The 18,755-nt window shown below is 45.6% G+C and overlaps 1 protein-coding gene across 6 annotated transcripts in view; it reads left to right on the top strand.

The window, feature by feature from the left end:
• TRIP12 (thyroid hormone receptor interactor 12) overlaps positions 1-18,755 on the top strand; it is a 183,630-nt gene that overhangs the window by 14,624 nt on the left and 150,251 nt on the right. For 4 of the 6 annotated variants that reach the window (XM_075937625.2, XM_075937628.2, XM_075937629.2 and 1 more), the window contains exon 2: positions 15,154-15,300. In XM_075937625.2, coding sequence (XP_075793740.1) covers positions 15,203-15,300 — 98 coding nt within the window. In that variant the 5' untranslated portion in view covers positions 15,154-15,202. Of the gene's footprint in view, positions 1-9,473; positions 9,588-15,153; positions 15,301-18,755 lie in introns of all 6 variants that reach the window. The other 2 variants (XM_075937627.2, XM_075937626.2) reach the window with 2 other exon arrangements.

Below are 18,755 nucleotides of genomic sequence, written 5' to 3' on the forward strand. Positions count from 1 at the left end.
ATATACTGTATATAAAATATTCTTAACCCTTTTTATTGTACATACTGTATACTGTAATGTGTTAGTTTTTTTTAACCCTTTTTTACTCTTTTAGCTCAGTTCAGCTGCTGTTGCTGTTACTTTGTGACTCATTTTTTGCCGAAGCTCACTCACTAAGCTCTTGGCATTTTGATGCCGGACTATTGGAGTTTTACTGTACATGCACAGCCAACCAGCAGTTTGGAGCTGCTATGGGGGGAAGCCTGCCTGGAAAGTGCTGCTGGCTGGGAGCAGCTTACATAAGTGCCAGAGACTGCCTCTAGCACCTCAACTCCCTCCCCTCCCCTGTACTCTTCCGAAACCCTTCACAAGGCCAGAATCTTCCTGGACTCTGCACTCTGCCCCACTGCTCCAGATCGCAACCAAATGCTCTGTACCCTCCTCTTCCCCAGATCACAATTCCTTCCCACCCAACCTTGCCTCTTCTCCTACACCTCTCCCACTGGCCAGACTCCTCTCCTGTCCTAGATCACAGCCCCCTCCTTCATCCAAACTCACTCAGACCCCGCAACCTCTCCTGCACCCTAGTCCCCCGACCCTGAGCTCTCTAATGCACTCAGTTTCCATATCAGACCCCATAACCCCTCCACAGAAAAGTATTGCCCTTGACCACTTGCCAAAATCTTGGTGTGGCACCCCATCAAAAATTATTGGCCGTCCTTGCTCTATGGGGCCAAAGTTTTATGTAGTTACAAAAAAAAGTTGTTGCAGAGCAAAGTGTCTTAACTACCAAATTATTAAATGGCCCTTTGTCTCCTCCATGTCCTTCCCAAGTCTGAGCACTGTGATTTCTTAAACATTCTTTGTCCTTCTTGTAATAGCTTGTTTAAGTCAAGCCAATGTGATGGCAAATTGAAATATAGATAGATCATAAGACTGTGCTTCAATAAGTACCACCACTCATCCCTTTTGCTTCATTCATGTGTCCTGTACTCCTTTTTTCAAATCTTATTTAATTTTGCTTGCTGCTATAACTCTCATTACTATCTTTCAAAGTTTGTAGGGTGGGATTTTTTGTGTGTGTGCGCTTCTGTTCTGCTATTGGGTTGACTCAATTGGTTTGTCTTTTTTGTAGTAAAAATTGTTGCCATGACTGAGGCAACTGCTTTGGGTTCCTAAACTGTGCCAAGAGTCTATGTGCTTATCTTCCAAGTTGGGAGATATCAGACATGAACACACATCCCTACGTATTTGTGTGTACTGAATGATGCAGCACTAGAAAGATCAAATTGTATAAACGTATTTCTATAGTATGTAAGCATGTGCAGAGAATAAAACCCCCTCTTGAAATCAGATGTGCCACATTAAGAACCTTAAAAACCTAGATGCAGTGTCACCTGCTGCAACAAGCATCTTTGTGGCAGCTTAACACTTTTTTCTACCTCTCAAAAAATGGTGCTGTTCTGCTGCCACAAGTCATCCATAGTCACTGTAGCGTTTCTCCTTACTGCGTGCTGCTATAACACATGAATGAGCTCCAGTGCACAGTGCTGTTCTTACCCTCAGCTGACCATGCAGCTTTAAATAGATATGTGGGGATACACCAGTGATGCTAGCAATCTGGTGCTGGTCCAAAGCTGGGTAGGACAGATTGAACACATTCTGTACTGATGCTAGTATTTGCCTCTAATATGAATGTCCTCTGTGCTCTCTTTCTTCCCCTCCCCAACTCCTTTTCATTATAAAATGTAGCTCAACAGTTCTCAAACTTAGGATTCTAAAGTGGGTCATGACTCTTTGTTTTTAATGGGGTTACCAGAGCTGTCTTAGACTTGCTGGGGTCCAGGGTGAAACCCACAGCCAAAGCCTAAACAGGGGTTTCAACACTGGAAGTCCAGAATTCTGCTCATCTCTGTTAAAGCTGCTGCCCTTAATTTCCTATCTCTTGCACATATTTAATGATACCACACATATTGTTCCCACTTAACTGATAGGGAAGTTAAGGCATTTAGTCTTAGTGCCTCGTGGTTGCATGCCTGTGGCAAAATTGGAAACTGGCAAAGATCTGGGATTCACAAGCTGCTGTGAACGTTAAATTAGGCTGCCTTTTAAAAATGGGACAGTTGTGATTACTTATCTCCTGGTTTGGTGTGTGGTGTGGGTTTTTTTTTTTTAAGTAGTGGTGTGATGTAAGGATGTAGGCAACTAGTAGACGACCTGATAAGCATAGGCTTATTGGGTAGTTGAATAACTATTCGACTAGTCCCTTCCTTCCCCCACTCTTGTTGCCTCTGATACATTTTCCCCCCTAGCACCGTCTCTGGGGGCGGAGGGTTGTGGTAGGGGAGGCAGAAGCGCAGCGGGCAATGACCTAAGTGGGGACTGAAGTAGTTCTTGCTTGCGAGTGACTGCTGTGCCCACAGGGCTCTTGCTACATTTCAAAATGAATGGGGATTCAAGCAGTCCCAACTTGTCCTGAGTTCCCGGATGTACCTCTGCCTTGTAAATATAGTAAGAACTGCTTACTACAGTTTTAAAATGGCAGAGGCACAACTGGGATAGCGAGTGCCCTGTCTCACCCGCGTATCAACTACTTGAGTAATCAATGGAAATTCCATTGACTACTCGATTAGCTGATCGAAATTAACATCCCTATTGTGGTGGCATCAGGGCCATGTTACACAGAGGTTCTGACTTGCCAGATTTGCAGTGCATAGAAGGGATGTTAAAATTCATTTATGTAAATCATGTAACCACTGAAAATTTTAGTGGTTCTACCGATCCCTCTCCACCTGTGAGAGCTGGTGCACAAGAGGGCTCCCCCTTCTGTCTCCTCTCTCCCCCCCTCAACACCCTTGCGCTGCTGCTTCTGATGTAATTGTGCATGCTAACTGAGCCCAGTTAACCATGTAAATAAACAAATGCTTTCACATCCCCAAGTGTGTGGTAGTTCATGTTAAACCTAAAACCTGAAAGTTTGGGTCCAACTTGCCAATCTGATAGTTATTTCTTGTGTGACGTATCCATTTTCTTTGTGAAGAGGAAAAAAGGAGGTTATTAATACTTACTGAAAAACTGAGAATTTTATTGAGTAGTATAAAATAGAGAGAAGCTATTTCATGAACAAAGTAGCTTAGTGCAAAACTTGTCTTTTGGTATGTGGGACAGACAAGATGATGCCTAACTTTTTAGCAATGAAGAAGTCACAGGTATGAGTTTGACAGGATATATGGGGAAGCAGAAATATCAAGAGAAGTTATTTGCCCAAAGCCACACTGCTGCTGGTTAGTGGCAGAACCAGGAACAGAACCATCCTGACTTAATCTAATCTATCCAGTAGATCACGTTATTATTCACAGAAGAGAGATGAGGCAGGGCATTGCAGGAAGAGAGAAGATGATTCTAGTTATGGTGGTAGAATGCCACCCTGAAGAACTGAATTCTATATCTGCCTCTGCTGTAAGGTCTGTATGTGATAAGTCATGTAATACAAAGTTCATTTCTCTGTTTCTCCGTATGTAAAACAGATGATGACTGTAAAGCAGCATTTCCCAAAGTGTGGTCCATGGCCCAGTACTGGTTCTTAAAAAAATTATCGTGCACAATCCTATTAATTTGTGTGACGGTAGCAGCACCCTGCACTGCCAAGCGTGGCGCTTCAGCCGCCTTGAGAGAGCCCGTCGACACAGCCCTCTTGGGAGAGAGCTCGTCGCCATGGTGTCTCTGCTGGGCATGCTCCTGGATGGCGGGGCTAGATCCAGCGGGCGCAAGGACCAAAGGAGACGGCTGTGCGCCATGCGCACGGATGCAGAACACCCAGGGTCGGCCGATTAAAGTGACTGGGATTGGGACCAGGAGAGGGGGCGGAACAACCTGCTGGACAGGTAGGGGCCAGCGACACAATTTATGTGCATATTCATCATTTGCTTAATGAATATGCAAATAATGTTACTGGTTCTCCAAAAGCTTGTGAATGGGTGTACTGGTCCCCAGTATCAAAAAGATTCAGCACCATTACTGTAAAGCACTTGGAGAGCCAGTAATGAAAAGCACGATAGAAGAGCTACATACTTTGCAACATTTAGCAACAATGAAGCAGGGGTCTGGGTAAGTAAATCTTTCTCTGTACAACCCTCACTCTTTCTCAGAACAGGCCCATTCTGTGCACTGAGGCAGGGACCTTGGGAGGGAGGGTGATGAGGGAGGTATATTGTTCCATAATTTAATGTTTTATAATGCATATACTCACAGGTGGAGTTTAGGTTGCATTGGCAGCCTTAATTCTGGTGGCATCTAACTTTTCAGTGACTGCAACCATAAAGTCAATGTTCCTTCTAATCTCTTTCCTTCCATGTGCAAAATAACTTTTATGTGCACAGAGACATGTGAGCATGTTCCAGTGTTCTCTAAGCTGTGTGGCAGCACAGCTTCAGGAGTGATTAATCAGCCCCACCCAGTCAGGGACTTGGGGCTCATTGCATGCCTCGCAGCTTAGAGGGAACACTGATGTGCACCACCACTAAAAATATAACTTAGCTGTGGGGGCTCAGCTAATCATCTGTGTGGCATTTGAATCTCTCTTGAGTGGCTGCACAAATGCATAGCTTGTAGGGAATGCTGGTTGCAATGTGTTTATAAACAACCCCCCCCCCCACATGTTAAGTGTAATAGTTCTATGTTATGTGCTTACTTCTGGCTTTCCAGTGTATGGTGAGTGGTAAGGCTAGCTGCATTTAGATTTTGAATGGAACCAGAAAGAAAACTGGTGCATGTGGGACTTTTTTACTTCTGACAATAGGACACCCCCCCCCCCCTCGCTTATAGTTTCCAATTATTTACATTGGGGGTGCGTTACTGAAGGGTCTATTTAAACCATTTTAGCATATTTGCTAATCTTTATCTCTTCTCTCTGGACAATTTGATGAGCTTGTATTGTCTTGGGGCTAATACTCCACTTATAAGCAAGCTCAGAGATTTGATCCTGGATGGTAGGTAGTTGGAAAGAATGGATCCAGGGTGAATTGCTTCAGTATTGTGTTCTGTTTTGGAGGGGAAACTTCTTTCCTAGGATGAGGCATTGGCTCTTCAGTTTGACACATTTACTAACTAGTCTATCCAACCCATACCCTTCCTATCTGGAGTGTCAGTATATTTTGAAATGCAGGCTCTGGTGTTCATTGGCTAGCGTGGTTGAGTGGATCTATGCTAGTTGTTACCTTTCCAACTATGTATGATTTTCAATAAAGTAGGATTTTTTTTTTCCCCCTTCATATTGTTTGGGTTGAATTCCCTGGCAGTTTTAGTCTAGGAGTGGGCAAGATACAGCCTGCCATGCTGCCCCACTAGGACCCTCAGGTACAGCACCTCCCCACACAACTTTTACAGAGCAGGCTGCTACCTTTTGGCTCTCAGCTCCTGGTGCCAGCACAAAGGGAGGTTTCACAGAAACTGGCGTGGGAGCTGAGACGTTTGCTGGGGGCAGGAGCAGTATGAAAAGCCTTTCCCTTCCCATGGCTTCCAGAGCAGAGAACCACAGTGAGCAGCCAGCCATTTTGAGCAGCCTCTGGCAGCCGTGTGTAGGGAGCCTACCGTAGCGTCCTGCAGGGCTGCTGGCTGGAAGCTGCCTAGGTAAGCATCTCCTGGTCCTAGCCTGCCTCTGGCACCTTAGCCACTCCCTCCCCTAGGGCACCTTAGCTACTCCCTCCCTTAGGTCACCATCTAAACCTTCTACACCTCCCTTTCCTTCACCTCCTCCCTCAGGTCACAATTCCCTCCCAGACCTTGCACCCCCTCTTAATCCCTCCCCTTTCCTTCCCCCAGGCCAGAATCCTTTCCTGCACCCGAATCCCCTCCTGGACCGTGCACGCCAAACCCCTCCTTCACCCAACCTCTACCCCCTCTCCCCCATGACCACTTATCAAAATTTTGAAGTTGTGGGGGAGGGCATAAAAATTTACCCTCTCTGATTTAGGCCCTTGGTAGTAAAGTGTTTCACTGCTCTTAAGTGGGATTTGACATCTTCAGTAGAAGCTGATGATCAGGTTATCTTGGGCCTAAAATATATCCTTAGCATAAACTTAAACAATGGCTGAACCAGAGACATTGAAACAATTTTTCTCCCTTGGCAATTTTAGAATTTGACTTTCTCTTTACATCTGGCACAGGATGTCCAAAAAACAAACACAATGCTATATGGCGCAAGGCAGCTTTTTGGAGATCAAATGCCAATGACCAATTATAAATCTTTGACTGCTCTTTGTGCTGTGGGTGGAGTTGTTGCTATGTCAAGCATACATTTAGACATTCTACCATCTAAATTACTATTGCTCTGGGGGCTGTGCTAATCTAGAAAAAATATCTAAACTATGATGATGAAGTGACATTCATACTCTCCAAGGTGAAGATTCTGTTGCAAATATTTTTACTAAATATTGGGACAAGACCTGAACAACAATAATAGCCTGTAACCTGTCTCTGACCACTGCTAAAATACTTTTAGGTGGGGGCAGGCGGGAACTAACAACATTGCAGGGGATGGTCTCTAGCATTTGCTCTAGTCCTGTGGTCACTGATCCTGTGGTTGCTGCTCTGGTTGCCTCTTGGCTCACCAATGGCTAGCTGCTATGGCCTCGAGTGGGTCTGATCCAACCCCGGCAGCTGCTTCAGCTCTGGGGCCACTACTCTAGCCCTGTCTTGGAAGAAGCTACAGAGGTCCTGGAAAGGCACAGAACCATATCCTTAATAATCTTTCAACATAAGGGCAAGTTTTTTGCTTATTTCTCCAGAACCATATAATGGATCTGTGCTATAAAAATGAGAATTCTTAATTGAATGCTGGTGTTGGGTGGGGACTCAAGACTGGACATTTATGTAAGACCGTGTTGAATGGTTTCTTTAGTCTGAGTTTCAGAGATGAGTAATTGTGAGTTTCAGAGATGAGCTTGTGAGGAAGAGTTCTTCCACTTGAATGTATTGCTCATGTTCTTTCAAAACCTTTTATTATGAAATGCCTGTATTTTTGGCTGATAGCTGTCAGCCAGAGTAAAACATTTACGTTATTTAATATTCATATCTCCTGACCGGCCCTTTTTCTTGGATTTTTTTTAATGGCTTTCCTCCTCTTGTCCCTCAGCATGGTCCTCTTGGTACTAGGGATGTGAAGGTTTAACCGGTAAATCTCATTCTTCCTGCCTGCTAAATATGCTAAAATGGCTTAAATCCACCTTTCAGAGGTGCACCCCCAGGAGGAGTTAATTGGAAACTGTTAGTATGTGCGTGTGGGGGGAAAGGTGGGGGTTTCTAATGTCAGAGCACTTGTACAGCACTAGAGCTGCAATGGAAGAAAAGTCCTTGGTTGAGAGTATATACTTGTTTAATGTGCAGTCAGTTACATATATGCATACCTATTGCACACCACAAAATTGCATGAGTGTCTGGCATAATTACTTGTTGTTTGTGGCTGAAAGGCAACTCAGGGCTTGATTGTCATAGGATGTTTGGGGGAAAGCCTTTCTTTTTAACATCTATGCAAAGTAGTCAGCATACCAAAAAAAAAAAAAAAAAAAAATGTGGAACCTCCTACAATGTTTTCAGGGTATTCGATTTTTAAAAAACAAAACTTGTTTTGTTCTCATTACATTACTGTTGAAGTCTTTAAAGATTTGGTCTTAAAGCAGATGTTGATGTCTGTGTGGCTTTTTTTTTCTCTTCTCCAGTTGATAGCTTGAAGTAAAATGTTACACCTGATATTTTGAACAATAGAACTGTGAGGCAGGCCTTTCCCTGACACTGTTTTAATAATTAAATGCTATTTCAAAACCAGTGTAACATGCTATGTGTCTACAAAACCCTAAATGAACATAATTCAGTCATTGAAATTGGATGCTCAATACTCACTGCACAAGCACTGTCTCTTTCTTTGATATTGTCATTTAGCTGCTTATTTACTGAAATGTTTGTAATTGCTTACTTTAAATGAAATGTTAAAGACTTAGTTGTGCAGCTTAAGGCTTTCTCTAATTGAGAATAGTGACCTGTTTCTGTATTACTGACTTTGATTATCTTGAATAAGCATGCTTTTTCTGCCTTCCTGTGGCATTTCAAATTTAATTTAATATTAAAGGAGCTTGGATAATCTGTTCAACTTCAGATCTAAAACATTTTTTTCATGTTGAACCTAATAAAGTATTGTCTGCCTCAGCTAGCATCTCAATTTTGCCCCTGTATAAACTAGATTGAGTGGCTCAGAGTTTGAACTTCAGAATCACAGGACTGCAAGAGACCTTGAGAGGTTATCTAGTCCAGGCCCTTCCCTCATGCCAGGACTAAGTATCGTCTTGACCATCTAGGACAGATGAGTTTTGTCTAATCTGCTCAAATATCTAATAATGGAGATTCCACAATCTTCCTATGCAACTTATTCCAGTGGTTAACCCCAACGAGAAGCTTTTTCCTTATGTCTAAACGAACCGTTTTCTTGCTGCAATTTAAGCCCAGTGGTTTGTGCGCTATACTCAGAGAGGTCCCCTTGCGCAGGAGACCCTTGTCTAGCCAAGAACCTCCTGCTTCCCCTGGAAGGCAGGACAATCTTGTCCAAGTCCAGGCAGAGCAAGCATTTCAGTCAGAATCCTCCAACTCTTTGGCAAGTACCCTAACCCCTGCAATGTGGTGTGATCTTAAAAGCTCAAAGCTTGAACCATACTCTTCAATCCAATGCAGTGGCAGAGGTTGAACGGCCTTATGCTCTACTGTTTTTATGACAATAGAACTAGTTAAGGATTTAAAAAAAAAATTCTGATCTTGGTGATGGAACAGAGTTGTTATAAAATATTTCTATCAGTAGCACAACTACTGTTGGCACAGTTAACTGGGAATGGAAAGGCATGTTACTTGATAGGAAAACCCCCTTATTTTTTTTGTGCGTGCCGGTCCGTCCTTCCCAAAACCTTAACTAGCAAAGACAAACAATTTTTTGTCATGCTTTCTATTTAGGAAACTTAGTGGCATACTTCCATTTGCAGAAGGGGCCTAAAGTGAAACTGTTTTAAGGGACCAATCACTCACTGCCCCTCTCTGAATTTGTAAAGAACCTGCTTTTTGAAGGAGGTGGTCTTCTGATGAGCAGTAGTTCTATACATGCTTGCTACCACCTTCTGCTGTGCCAATTGCTAAGCATGCTCATGAGTCAACTTTGTTAGTAGGGATAATTGGAAAGCTCTGCTGGCAGCTTGCTAGTTTTCCATTTGATGCAAGCTCTATTGGCTGTACATCAGCAGTAAGTAATTGCCTGTGTTGTCCCAGTTGTGAACTGATTACCAATAAGGCTGAAGACTGTATATGATTGTTGAGGTTTGTCACCAGATCTTGTCCAGAAACATGATGTAACTTTAGAAGAATCAGAATAGAGTCCTGGGATTCCAAGTGCAAGGATGTGGAGGACCTTTTCTTTTATGATGAATAGATCTTGGCACTCCTTAATTAGATCTCCTCTTTAGCAGGCATGACTACTGAATCCTCCAGTTGGAGACCTGAGGAGGTAGCTAAAATCCTCATCATGGAGATTAGAAGAACTGGATGTGCAAGTTCCTGCAGTTACTCATCAACTAAAGGTCTCTGATTACAAGGGAACACAACCAAGTTCTGTGTCAGGGCAAAAGCACACAAACAAAAGAAAACCTTTAATAGAGCATTTCAGTAGTAGCTCCGAGGCCTTAGATTGTACCTGTTTAAATTCAAAGTGTGAGCCTGTTGAGCGCTCTTGAAACAACTATTAAATAACCATAGCATGTGGGAACAGCTCAGAAGAAATGTACCTAAATATGAAGGGCTGTGTGTATGTTTGCAGATGGGCTTAACTACTTTAAAAAAATCCCATATGTGGTGTTAGTGAGTGGGCCTGTCACAAAACAGCACACAATTCTGAGGCAAACTTGGAAGCAGTAACGCAGGATTATAATTGATAATCTTCAATCAGTTATGTATGTAAACTCCAAAAATTCACCCCATAATGCAAATCATCAGCACACACTTGCATTTCAGTGGTAGTAAATATCACTTGCAGAGTTACTACTTTGAATTGAATATCGCTTTGAATTGATTTGATTTAGGAATCCTTGTATGCAGAGCACAATGAGTTTAAACACTGTCTTGGAACTGGGAGGAGAGATGCTCTTGCAGGAAAGAGTATCTGTCATCCAGGGCATTCTAAGGAGAATGGCGTGCCACTTCTATGGGCCTGAATAGCTTTGCATCACATCTATCTTCCTGTTACATATCTGTACGCTATTTGGAATGGCATTCTTCCTCTGACATGTAGGCTTTTCAGTTTGAGAACCAAAAGGTACTGATTATGACTTTGTAACTATTTTGGAATACAAAACATTTTTATTGCTGTTTACTGTGTTGGTACCAGGGTACATGAGACTAGATGGGTGAGGTGAACTTTTTTTAATTGGATCAGCTTCTCTTTTGTGAAGTTCGAAAGCTTGTCCTATTCACAAGTGGAAGATGGTCCACTCATAAAAGGTGGTGGTAGTAAACCATCTTGTCCTCTACATGAAATAAGTAAGAGGACTATGGAAGGAATTGTTGTCTCCTGCAGCAGATGCTGGAGTCCTGCTCCAATTGCAGCATTGTCCCCTTGTCTAGTAGACATCTGGGCCCTGGCAAGTCAGCTTCTGGTGAAGAAATCATGGATGATTGAATCAGAATACATGCGGAGACTATAATGTCCTATTTTTACTTTGGGTGCACACAGACACACGTGCATATGTACACATCCTGGAATGAGATGGCCAAACTGCTTCTTTTCAGTGTAGTTGCTTCTTGCAGGAAATTCAGCCCAATTCCAGAAAGCAACTCTGCATCAGGATCTTACACTGCCCAGGAGTAGGGGAGACACATGCCTCTTGATGCTGTCCTCTTTTCAGAAGATGGCCCTACTATAACTTGTACATAATCTATGTTAGCAATTTTAGTTAAGAATCAATGCTAATATTAAACTCTTAAAACAAAAACCCATGACTCCTTTTTTTAAAGGAGCCAAAAACTAGAGTATGGGTGGCTACGGTAGTAGCGTTTTGATTTTGTGATTCCACTTGCACTTCTCCTATGAAATAGTTATCCCATCTCCCAAACTTTTTGGCTACATCTAGACTGCAAGCCTCTTTCGAAAAAGTGAGCTGCTTTTTTCGAAAGAGCACCCAGGCAGTCTGGATGCTCTTTTGAAAAAGCCCTGTTTGCATTCAAGAATGCCTTTTTTCGAAAGAGCACTTTTGAAAAAAGGCGTTCTTCCTTGTGAAATGAGTACCGCCGTCGAAAGAAAAGCCACATTCTCTAGATTTAATTTTGAAAGAACGTGGCTGTAATCTAGACTCAGGTGAAGTTTTTTCGAAAAAACCCCTGCAGTCTAGACACAGCCATTGAGTTTATGAACAGGACATTTTCCTGTCCTACTACTCCCTTCTGAGACTGGCTTTCATTTACTGTGGGGAGGGAGCACATGAGCTTTGACTACAGAATACTTGATGGGTTAATCCACCCAGGATGGGGGGCTGACAGGCAGCCACACAGAAGGCTAAATTCTCCAGAAAGTAGAAGTTTCACATAATTGAAAAAAATGGGTGCTAATCGAGTGTCGTTTTTTCCACCTCCCCCTCCCCCGGTGCCTGTGCTGGAAAAGGCTATGGACAAAATATACTTTTGGCTGCCTCTGCACTAAAACTGTAACAATTTATTCATGTAGTTGGAAATGTTATGCAGCCTCTCCCATGAGGAGCTGCTCAGACCTGTCCTTCAGCTAAAACACAAGTTTCCATTTCGAACACTATATACAACTGACATCCTGTGATGTAGCAAATGAGCCAAATGCAAGATTAGTTACCCCAGCATCATACAGACTGAAGTTATGTGTGGTATTGAGGGAAACCAGCATGCTTCTTTTGCAGAGAATCTTCATTTGTGGGATGGAGAAACAACGTAGGAGTCGTGTGCCTAACTCTAATCCCAATCTGAAATTTATATAGGGCAGTTGCAAAGTATGGCCATCTCTTTAACAGACAAGAGTATCTAGCATCAGTTTCCTGTTGAGGACTGTGATCACATTTCAGACCCTAAAATATAGCGGGCAAAAGCCTATGAAAGCACTGGGAATGTTAGTTTGATAGAACTGGTCAAAAGACAGGTACACAAGGACTGTCTGTGACTCTGTAATGCTGAAATGCTGACTTTTCCCTTGGGGCGGCGCTGTTGCCTGAGTCACATCCTTCGCCTCCCGCCGTGGCACTTGGCTGACTTCTGCATCGCTCAGCCAGGCTGCTGCGGGAGAGCAAGCAGCCGTTTGGGCACCACAGTCCCCATGCAGCACCCCTGTGCTGTATGGGGAGCACGAAGCCCAAACGACCACTTGCATCCCTGTGGTGGCCCTGGCCGAGCAGTGCAGAAGTCAACCAAGTGCCACAGCGGGAGGCGAAGGGGAGCGGGGCAGTGACGTACATGGCCAGGGGGCAGGGCCTGGACGAGCATGCATCCCTGACAGACAGGAGACTGGAGAGAGAGTGAGCAGCAGGAGGGGGAGAAGAGAAAAAGAGAGATGGAATGGGGGAGAGGCAGAGGAAAGAATGAGAGGAGGAGGAGAGAGAAAGACACGGAGCAAGAGACCGGAGGCTCAGGAGAGTAGATGGACGTGGAGGAGAGACCTGAAAATCCTGTCCTCTGATGGGCTAATTGGCTAGTGTTGGAATAATGTGCATAAAACTATTTTTAATCTTGAGTATTGGTTTTGGATTCTGCTATTTAAAATAGGCATGTTAAGTATTGATTGACAAGCTAATTGAGTAGTTGATAAGGGAGTTAGTTCTCAGGGGCTGTCCTCTGCATCACCTGCCCTCGCCCATGGAGACGGTATTGGGGAAACCGGCTTTTAAGGAGCATTAGCTTCTGCTCCCCTCCCTCTCCCCACTACCTCTGTATCGGAAGCAGCAAGGAGTGGAAGCAAATAGTTTAGTGACCCGATTATCCGAGAAGCCTAGGCTTCTCAGGTACTCTACTAGTCACTTAATTCAAAATACCTTTCAAATGAGCGCACACTTTTTCTTTTAAATGATTTCAGTGGCTGGACTAAGTGCTGAACTATATTTCAGTGCTCCACTCTCAGAATTGGAGCTTAAAATTACTCCTTTAACTATCACTAATTTCTTTTAAAACTGTTCAGGTGGTGGTTCAAAGTTGTGAAACTTGCAATCTTATCCAGTTTTCCTGTCCCCTTTCTAGTTCTATATAAGTGGTGCTATATTGTTTGTTGCAGCTGTTCTTACCTGCAAATCTCCTTTTGATCTACTGATCACAGTTCAGTTGATATTAGCTTGCCTACATAATCACAAAATAACAATGTCACAAGATAGGATAATCCTCTTTCTCTGCTCAGGAAGTGAAGAAGTATGAAACTAGAGTTACCTTTCTGTCCAAGGATGTTGACTGAGCACTATGGGGTCCTTTTCTTTTGAGGTCATTGGCAAAGAAGTATTTAGAAAGTCTTAAGATAGGTGTGGTAGTATTAAAGCTTCCTAGCACTAAGTAGTAAGAAGGCATCATGTACCTATTTTATTTGAGTTTATTATCATAAGAACTTTCTAGCACCGTGGTCCCCAACCCGGTGCCCGCGGGCGCCATGGCGCCCGCCGGGCTCTTTACATGTGCCCCCGGAGCTGTGGTCCCCAACCCGGGTGCGCCGCGCGTGCCCTGGCCCCGGCCCCGGCCTTGGCCCCGCCCCCGCGGGCACTGCGCGTGCCCTTGCCGGCGCCGGCCTTGGCCCCGCCCCCAGGGGCGCAGCACTTACGGGGGGAGCGCTGGCCCTGGGCGCATGGCTATGGGGGGGCCGCCCCCGGGCAGGCAAGTGTCCCCGCCCCCGGCGCCTGGCGGGCGAACGGCCACGCCCCCTGGCGCCCGACAACCTGAAAAGGTTGGGGACCACTGTTCTAGCAGTTATAAATTCTGTGCTCCCAACAACTTGAAAAACCGATCCGATTTCATCTCTTCTTAGAAGAATTTTTGACTGACTGGATCTCCTGCTGAATGATTGTTTATATAATTCACACACATGCAAAAGCCTAACATTTTAAACCACTTTAATCTTACAAGTACAGTAGGAAGAGATGCTTTACACATTCCCTCCTCTCAGGAATTGGCAGCAATACAACTGTGCCATGAGGAAGTGTAGTTTTTCATGCTTGTGCACACACATGCTGTAGCTTTAAAGCCCTTCATATCCTAGTCCTTGCCATGACAGCATCACAAAAAACAAAGCACTTCTTTTCTAGGAAACTCCATATTGGATGTTTGACTACTACATACTGAGTAGTAATGAAGTTGAATTCTGTTACTTTTTATAGTTCAGGCCTATACTTATAGGAACATTGAAGCAAAATGCCCAACTCGGCTATGTTAATTACATAGCTGGAGTCAATGTACCTTGTTTTGTGTTTCCCTGCTGTCCCTGTATGCAGAGGGAGAGCAGAGGGTGTGAACACCCCTCCCCCCCCCCCCCCCCCCCCACACACACACACAATCCCTAGTGGAGCTGATTCTGACTGAGCTGGGAAAGGCTGACCCCGGGCTCTGTGTGGTGCTGCCGTTTTACATTATCCCCTATTCTTTCCTCCCCTCCCCTTTGCTGCCTTTATCCGATAGAGGAAGCAAGGGTGGGCGAGTAACTAGTCGACTGAGTCAACTATCTAATAAGCATTTGCCCATTACGTCCCTATTTTGGACTCCTTTATATTGAGTAAAATTGTGGTCCCCATTTAAAAAAAACCTCCCCACACAAATTCCTACGTATAGGCCTGCCACAGAGGGGGGGACAGTGGGGACAAGAAAATGCTGTTGTTGGCTTCCATTACTACTTGCGCAGGCAGCTGTACAGGTGGGGGCACCTCTGGAGGTTGGTTTTTAGTGGAGTCTTAACTAGACTTGCTAAATTAAACTCTGGAAGATTGATCATGGCAGTGGTGATCTTCCATTTTTAGTGTAGACATGGCCTTTGGGTATCACTTGGCTTGTAACATACTTAAGCCTTCCATTCCACAAAGACGCTTTCTTGCTTTTAATGTGTCATATCTTCAGGAATCCTCAATTTCTGTGTCTGATCAAAGTGTTTTTTGTGTTTGGTTTTTTTTACAGTGAATGGTAGTGTCTAGAAAGGGTATGTCCCTTCAGGAGACAGGTGCCAATGTCCAACCGGCCTAATAACAATCCAGGGGGGTCACTGCGACGTTCACAGAGGAACACTGCTGGGGCCCAACCACAAGACGACACAGTGGGAGGAAGGTATGATTACTATTACTGACAAGTATATTTGAGAAACTCTGAACAGAAGACATGTATTGGTACATAAACATAGCATGGGTTGATGCTATTTCAATTCTGTAGTCCTAATAAATGGAATTGGTAGGAGTTCATAAATGTGTTTTTTGTTTGCAGCCTACAATTTGAGGGAAAAGTGATCAGAGGGAAAAGTGATCAGATGAAGTAAGAAAGTATGAAATCTGGATAGATGTAATTTTCTAGTTGGCATGAAATCTAGCCGTAGTGGTTCCAATGTTAAAATGCATAACTGTTCTTCCAAAAATGAAATCTTTTTCTGGAATGGTCTGAATGAATTCTGTTTACATACCTCTATCACAGTGGGCAGACAGTGAAAGCACTGCCCACTTCAAAGGGGACAAATGACTAACGTGTATGTGTGCTTTTTTTTTTCCCCTCCCTTGCTTTTTTAAAAAAAGTAAAAAAGCTTGTGCAGTGTCACAGCATTTTATTGTGTAACGAGGCCTGTTTAATCTCAGATTAGATATTAGGCCACTTGATGTGTTTATCAAAACACATTTTGTATTTAAGAGACAAACTACAAAGATGACTGAAGAGGACTGCTGCATTGTATTGTCAACAGGAAGAGTGTTAGTCAAGAAGGCATTTTGGCTATATTTTGGTCCACTGACACTAAATGAGTTTGGTCACATCTGTTCCCTCTTGCCACTGGTGGCAGTCAGATGGAACAAGCAGTGTCTGCTCACTAACCTTTGCAGACTCACTTCTTGTATTTGGAACTTGGAGGGGAAAATACCCATCCTTGGGGGGTGGGGGGGAAAATACCTATTTTCTTCAAGTTGTTGCTCATGTCCATTTGAATCAAGTGTGTGTACCGTGTCTCCGGAGTGTGTTCCTTAGTGCCGGCAGGGGGCCCCTTGGAGTGGGGCTGCTATGGCAGAGCATAAGTACCCCTGCTGGCGCTCCCCCACCTCAGTTCCTTCTTACTGCCTGTTACAGTCGTTGGAGCGTGTCTCTCTCTTAGAGTAGTTAATGGTTCCCGTTTCTCTTAGGCTGTGTCCAGACTCCATGCCTCCGTCGACGGAGGCATGTAGATTAGCCAGCTCGGAAGAGGGAAATGAAGCCGCGATTAAAATAATCGCGGCTTCATTTAAATTTAAATGGCTGCCCCGATCTGCCGATCAGCTGTTTGTCGGCAGATCGGGAGAGTCTGGACGCGATGCCCCGACAAAGAAGCCTTTCTTCATCGACACAGGTAAGCCTCGTGAAACCAGGCTTACCTGTGTCGATGAAGAAAGGCTTCTTTGTCGGGGCATCGCGTCCAGACTCTCCCGATCTGCTGACAAACAGCTGATCGGCAGATCGGGGCAGCCATTTAAATTTAAATGAAGCCGCGATTATTTTAATCGCGGCTTCATTTCCCTCTTCCGAGCTGGCTAATCTACATGCCTCCGTCGACGGAGGCATGGAGTCTGGACACAGCCTTAGTGTAGTGTTTGTAAATAGTTATAAGTAGTTTTAATTAGTTAGATAGATAGTGAGTGCTTTGCCTTTCTTCCCTCCACCCCCTTCGGGGGTGAGGAATGCCAGGGCTGCAAGGCTTTAAGGCTTGTGCAGTATGCGCTAAGTTCATGCCTAAAGGGAGATCCTCACTATAGCTGCTTAAAGTGTTTGGGTGAGGGCCATTTGGCAGATGCCTGTAAGATCTGCAGGTTGTTCAAGCCACACACGAAGAGGGAGCGAGACTCGTGTTTGAAGCTTCTCCTCATGGGAGGCGGCTCTACAACTGGCACCGACTGGCCACTCCATGGTGCGCAGTGCGCCGTTGCTGACATGCGACGCCCCATCCCGTGTGCAGACTTCGGTACTCGGCGCCATTTTCACTTCGCGGCACCGAAGAAACTAAAGACTTCATGGGGTCTCCGAGCCACAAGTCCAGGTCGGGCCTACACCATTGCTTCAGGTCGCCAGTGCAGATGTCTCCACGTGATGCTGTGCGGCAGAAGCAAGCGGGTCGACGATCCAGTCAGCGTCAGCTACCTTCGCATCATCCCTCAACGCCGGACACTTTTGAGGCAGCGTAGGACTTGATTTAGCCTTACTACCTCCCCTCCATCATCTGTTGAGGCAGAGGGGTTGAGGTCTTCTACGCCGGGAACCATGTTGGTACTGGTTTCTCCTCCGCATCAGTTGGATTGGTTGGCACAGGTCATGTATGCAGCGGGACTGTCCCGTGTGGGACCAGTACCACTTGCCTCTACGTTGTTGCCAGTCTCGGCACAGGCTGCCAGGCCTCACCTAGTGCTCAACTGGATTCGACCTCCCTCGGTGCTGGGACTGTTCCCGGAACCAGTCTTGGCTGCACTGGTGCCATATTACTCAGGCCTTGTGGCACTGTCAACAGCACGGTCAGCAGTACCAGCACCGGGCCTCTTGCCCAGGGTGCCAGTACAGTCATCGGCACTGGCCTCTTCGGCACCGCTGCAAGTACCGCCACCATTGCTGGTGACGCTGATCCCTTCTAGGGTGGCCACCACGGCTCCGGCGCCTTCAGTCCTACCCACCATGACGCCCATGGCAGCATAGATAGGGGCGCCACCTCTGGGGCAGTTGGACTCTGCAGTTCCACACCCGCAACCGGCACTGACCTCGGCACCGTAGTCCACATGTATTATGTCGGTGCCACAGTCGGGCCCGAAGCCTGTCTTTCCGGCACCGGTACGACCTCACTGCACGCACATGGGCAAACCAGAATCCACGGCCAGGTTCGCCCCACCGATGGTGACAGGGTACTCATCATCAGCGCCACCCTGGCCCGAGTCTGATTACTCTTCAGATTCGGATGCAAGCTCTTTCAGATCGGGGTCCTTGAGGGCTTCGTCACAGCATAGATCCCGTTCCCGGCACCGGCGTGATCGTTCGCACGTGCAACAGACTTGGCCGCCTCAGCCGCACTCACCTTTTTGGACACTGTGGGCATACCATCAATGGCAAGAGCCTGTGTCCCCACCCGCGGTGTCCAGTGTCTCCGGGCACAGAGCACCCCCATCAGCATCGCTGTCGCGACCCCCTCCCTCACGCCAAAGGTCTGCTACCATAGATGCCATTAAAGACCCGCAGGCTTCGGTGCCAGAGCCACTTGTGGTGGTGCCTGTCCAGTCGGCCCCTCAGCTGGACCCTATGCTGGATCCAGTGCCAATTCAGGAATCGTTGTAGTCTCCTGATGAGGCCTTAGCGGATCCCGCACCGGTGATGCCGATCATGGATGCTCCGTTGCATCAGGATTTGCTCTGGCGTCTGGCCTCCAACCTGGGTGTCCCAGTGGAGCCAGTAGTAGAGGACACGGATCCGATGATAGACATCCTGTCCCACGATGCGCCTGCCTGTTTGGCTTTGCCACTCAACAAAACTGTGGCGAAGATCACTAACGCCCTGTGGCAGACCCTGGCTTCCTTAAC

The sequence above is a fragment of the Pelodiscus sinensis genome, chromosome 10 (genome assembly GCF_052426305.1).
Source record: "Pelodiscus sinensis isolate ZL-2025 chromosome 10, ASM5242630v1, whole genome shotgun sequence".
NCBI classification, from domain to species: Eukaryota; Metazoa; Chordata; order Testudines; family Trionychidae; genus Pelodiscus; species Pelodiscus sinensis.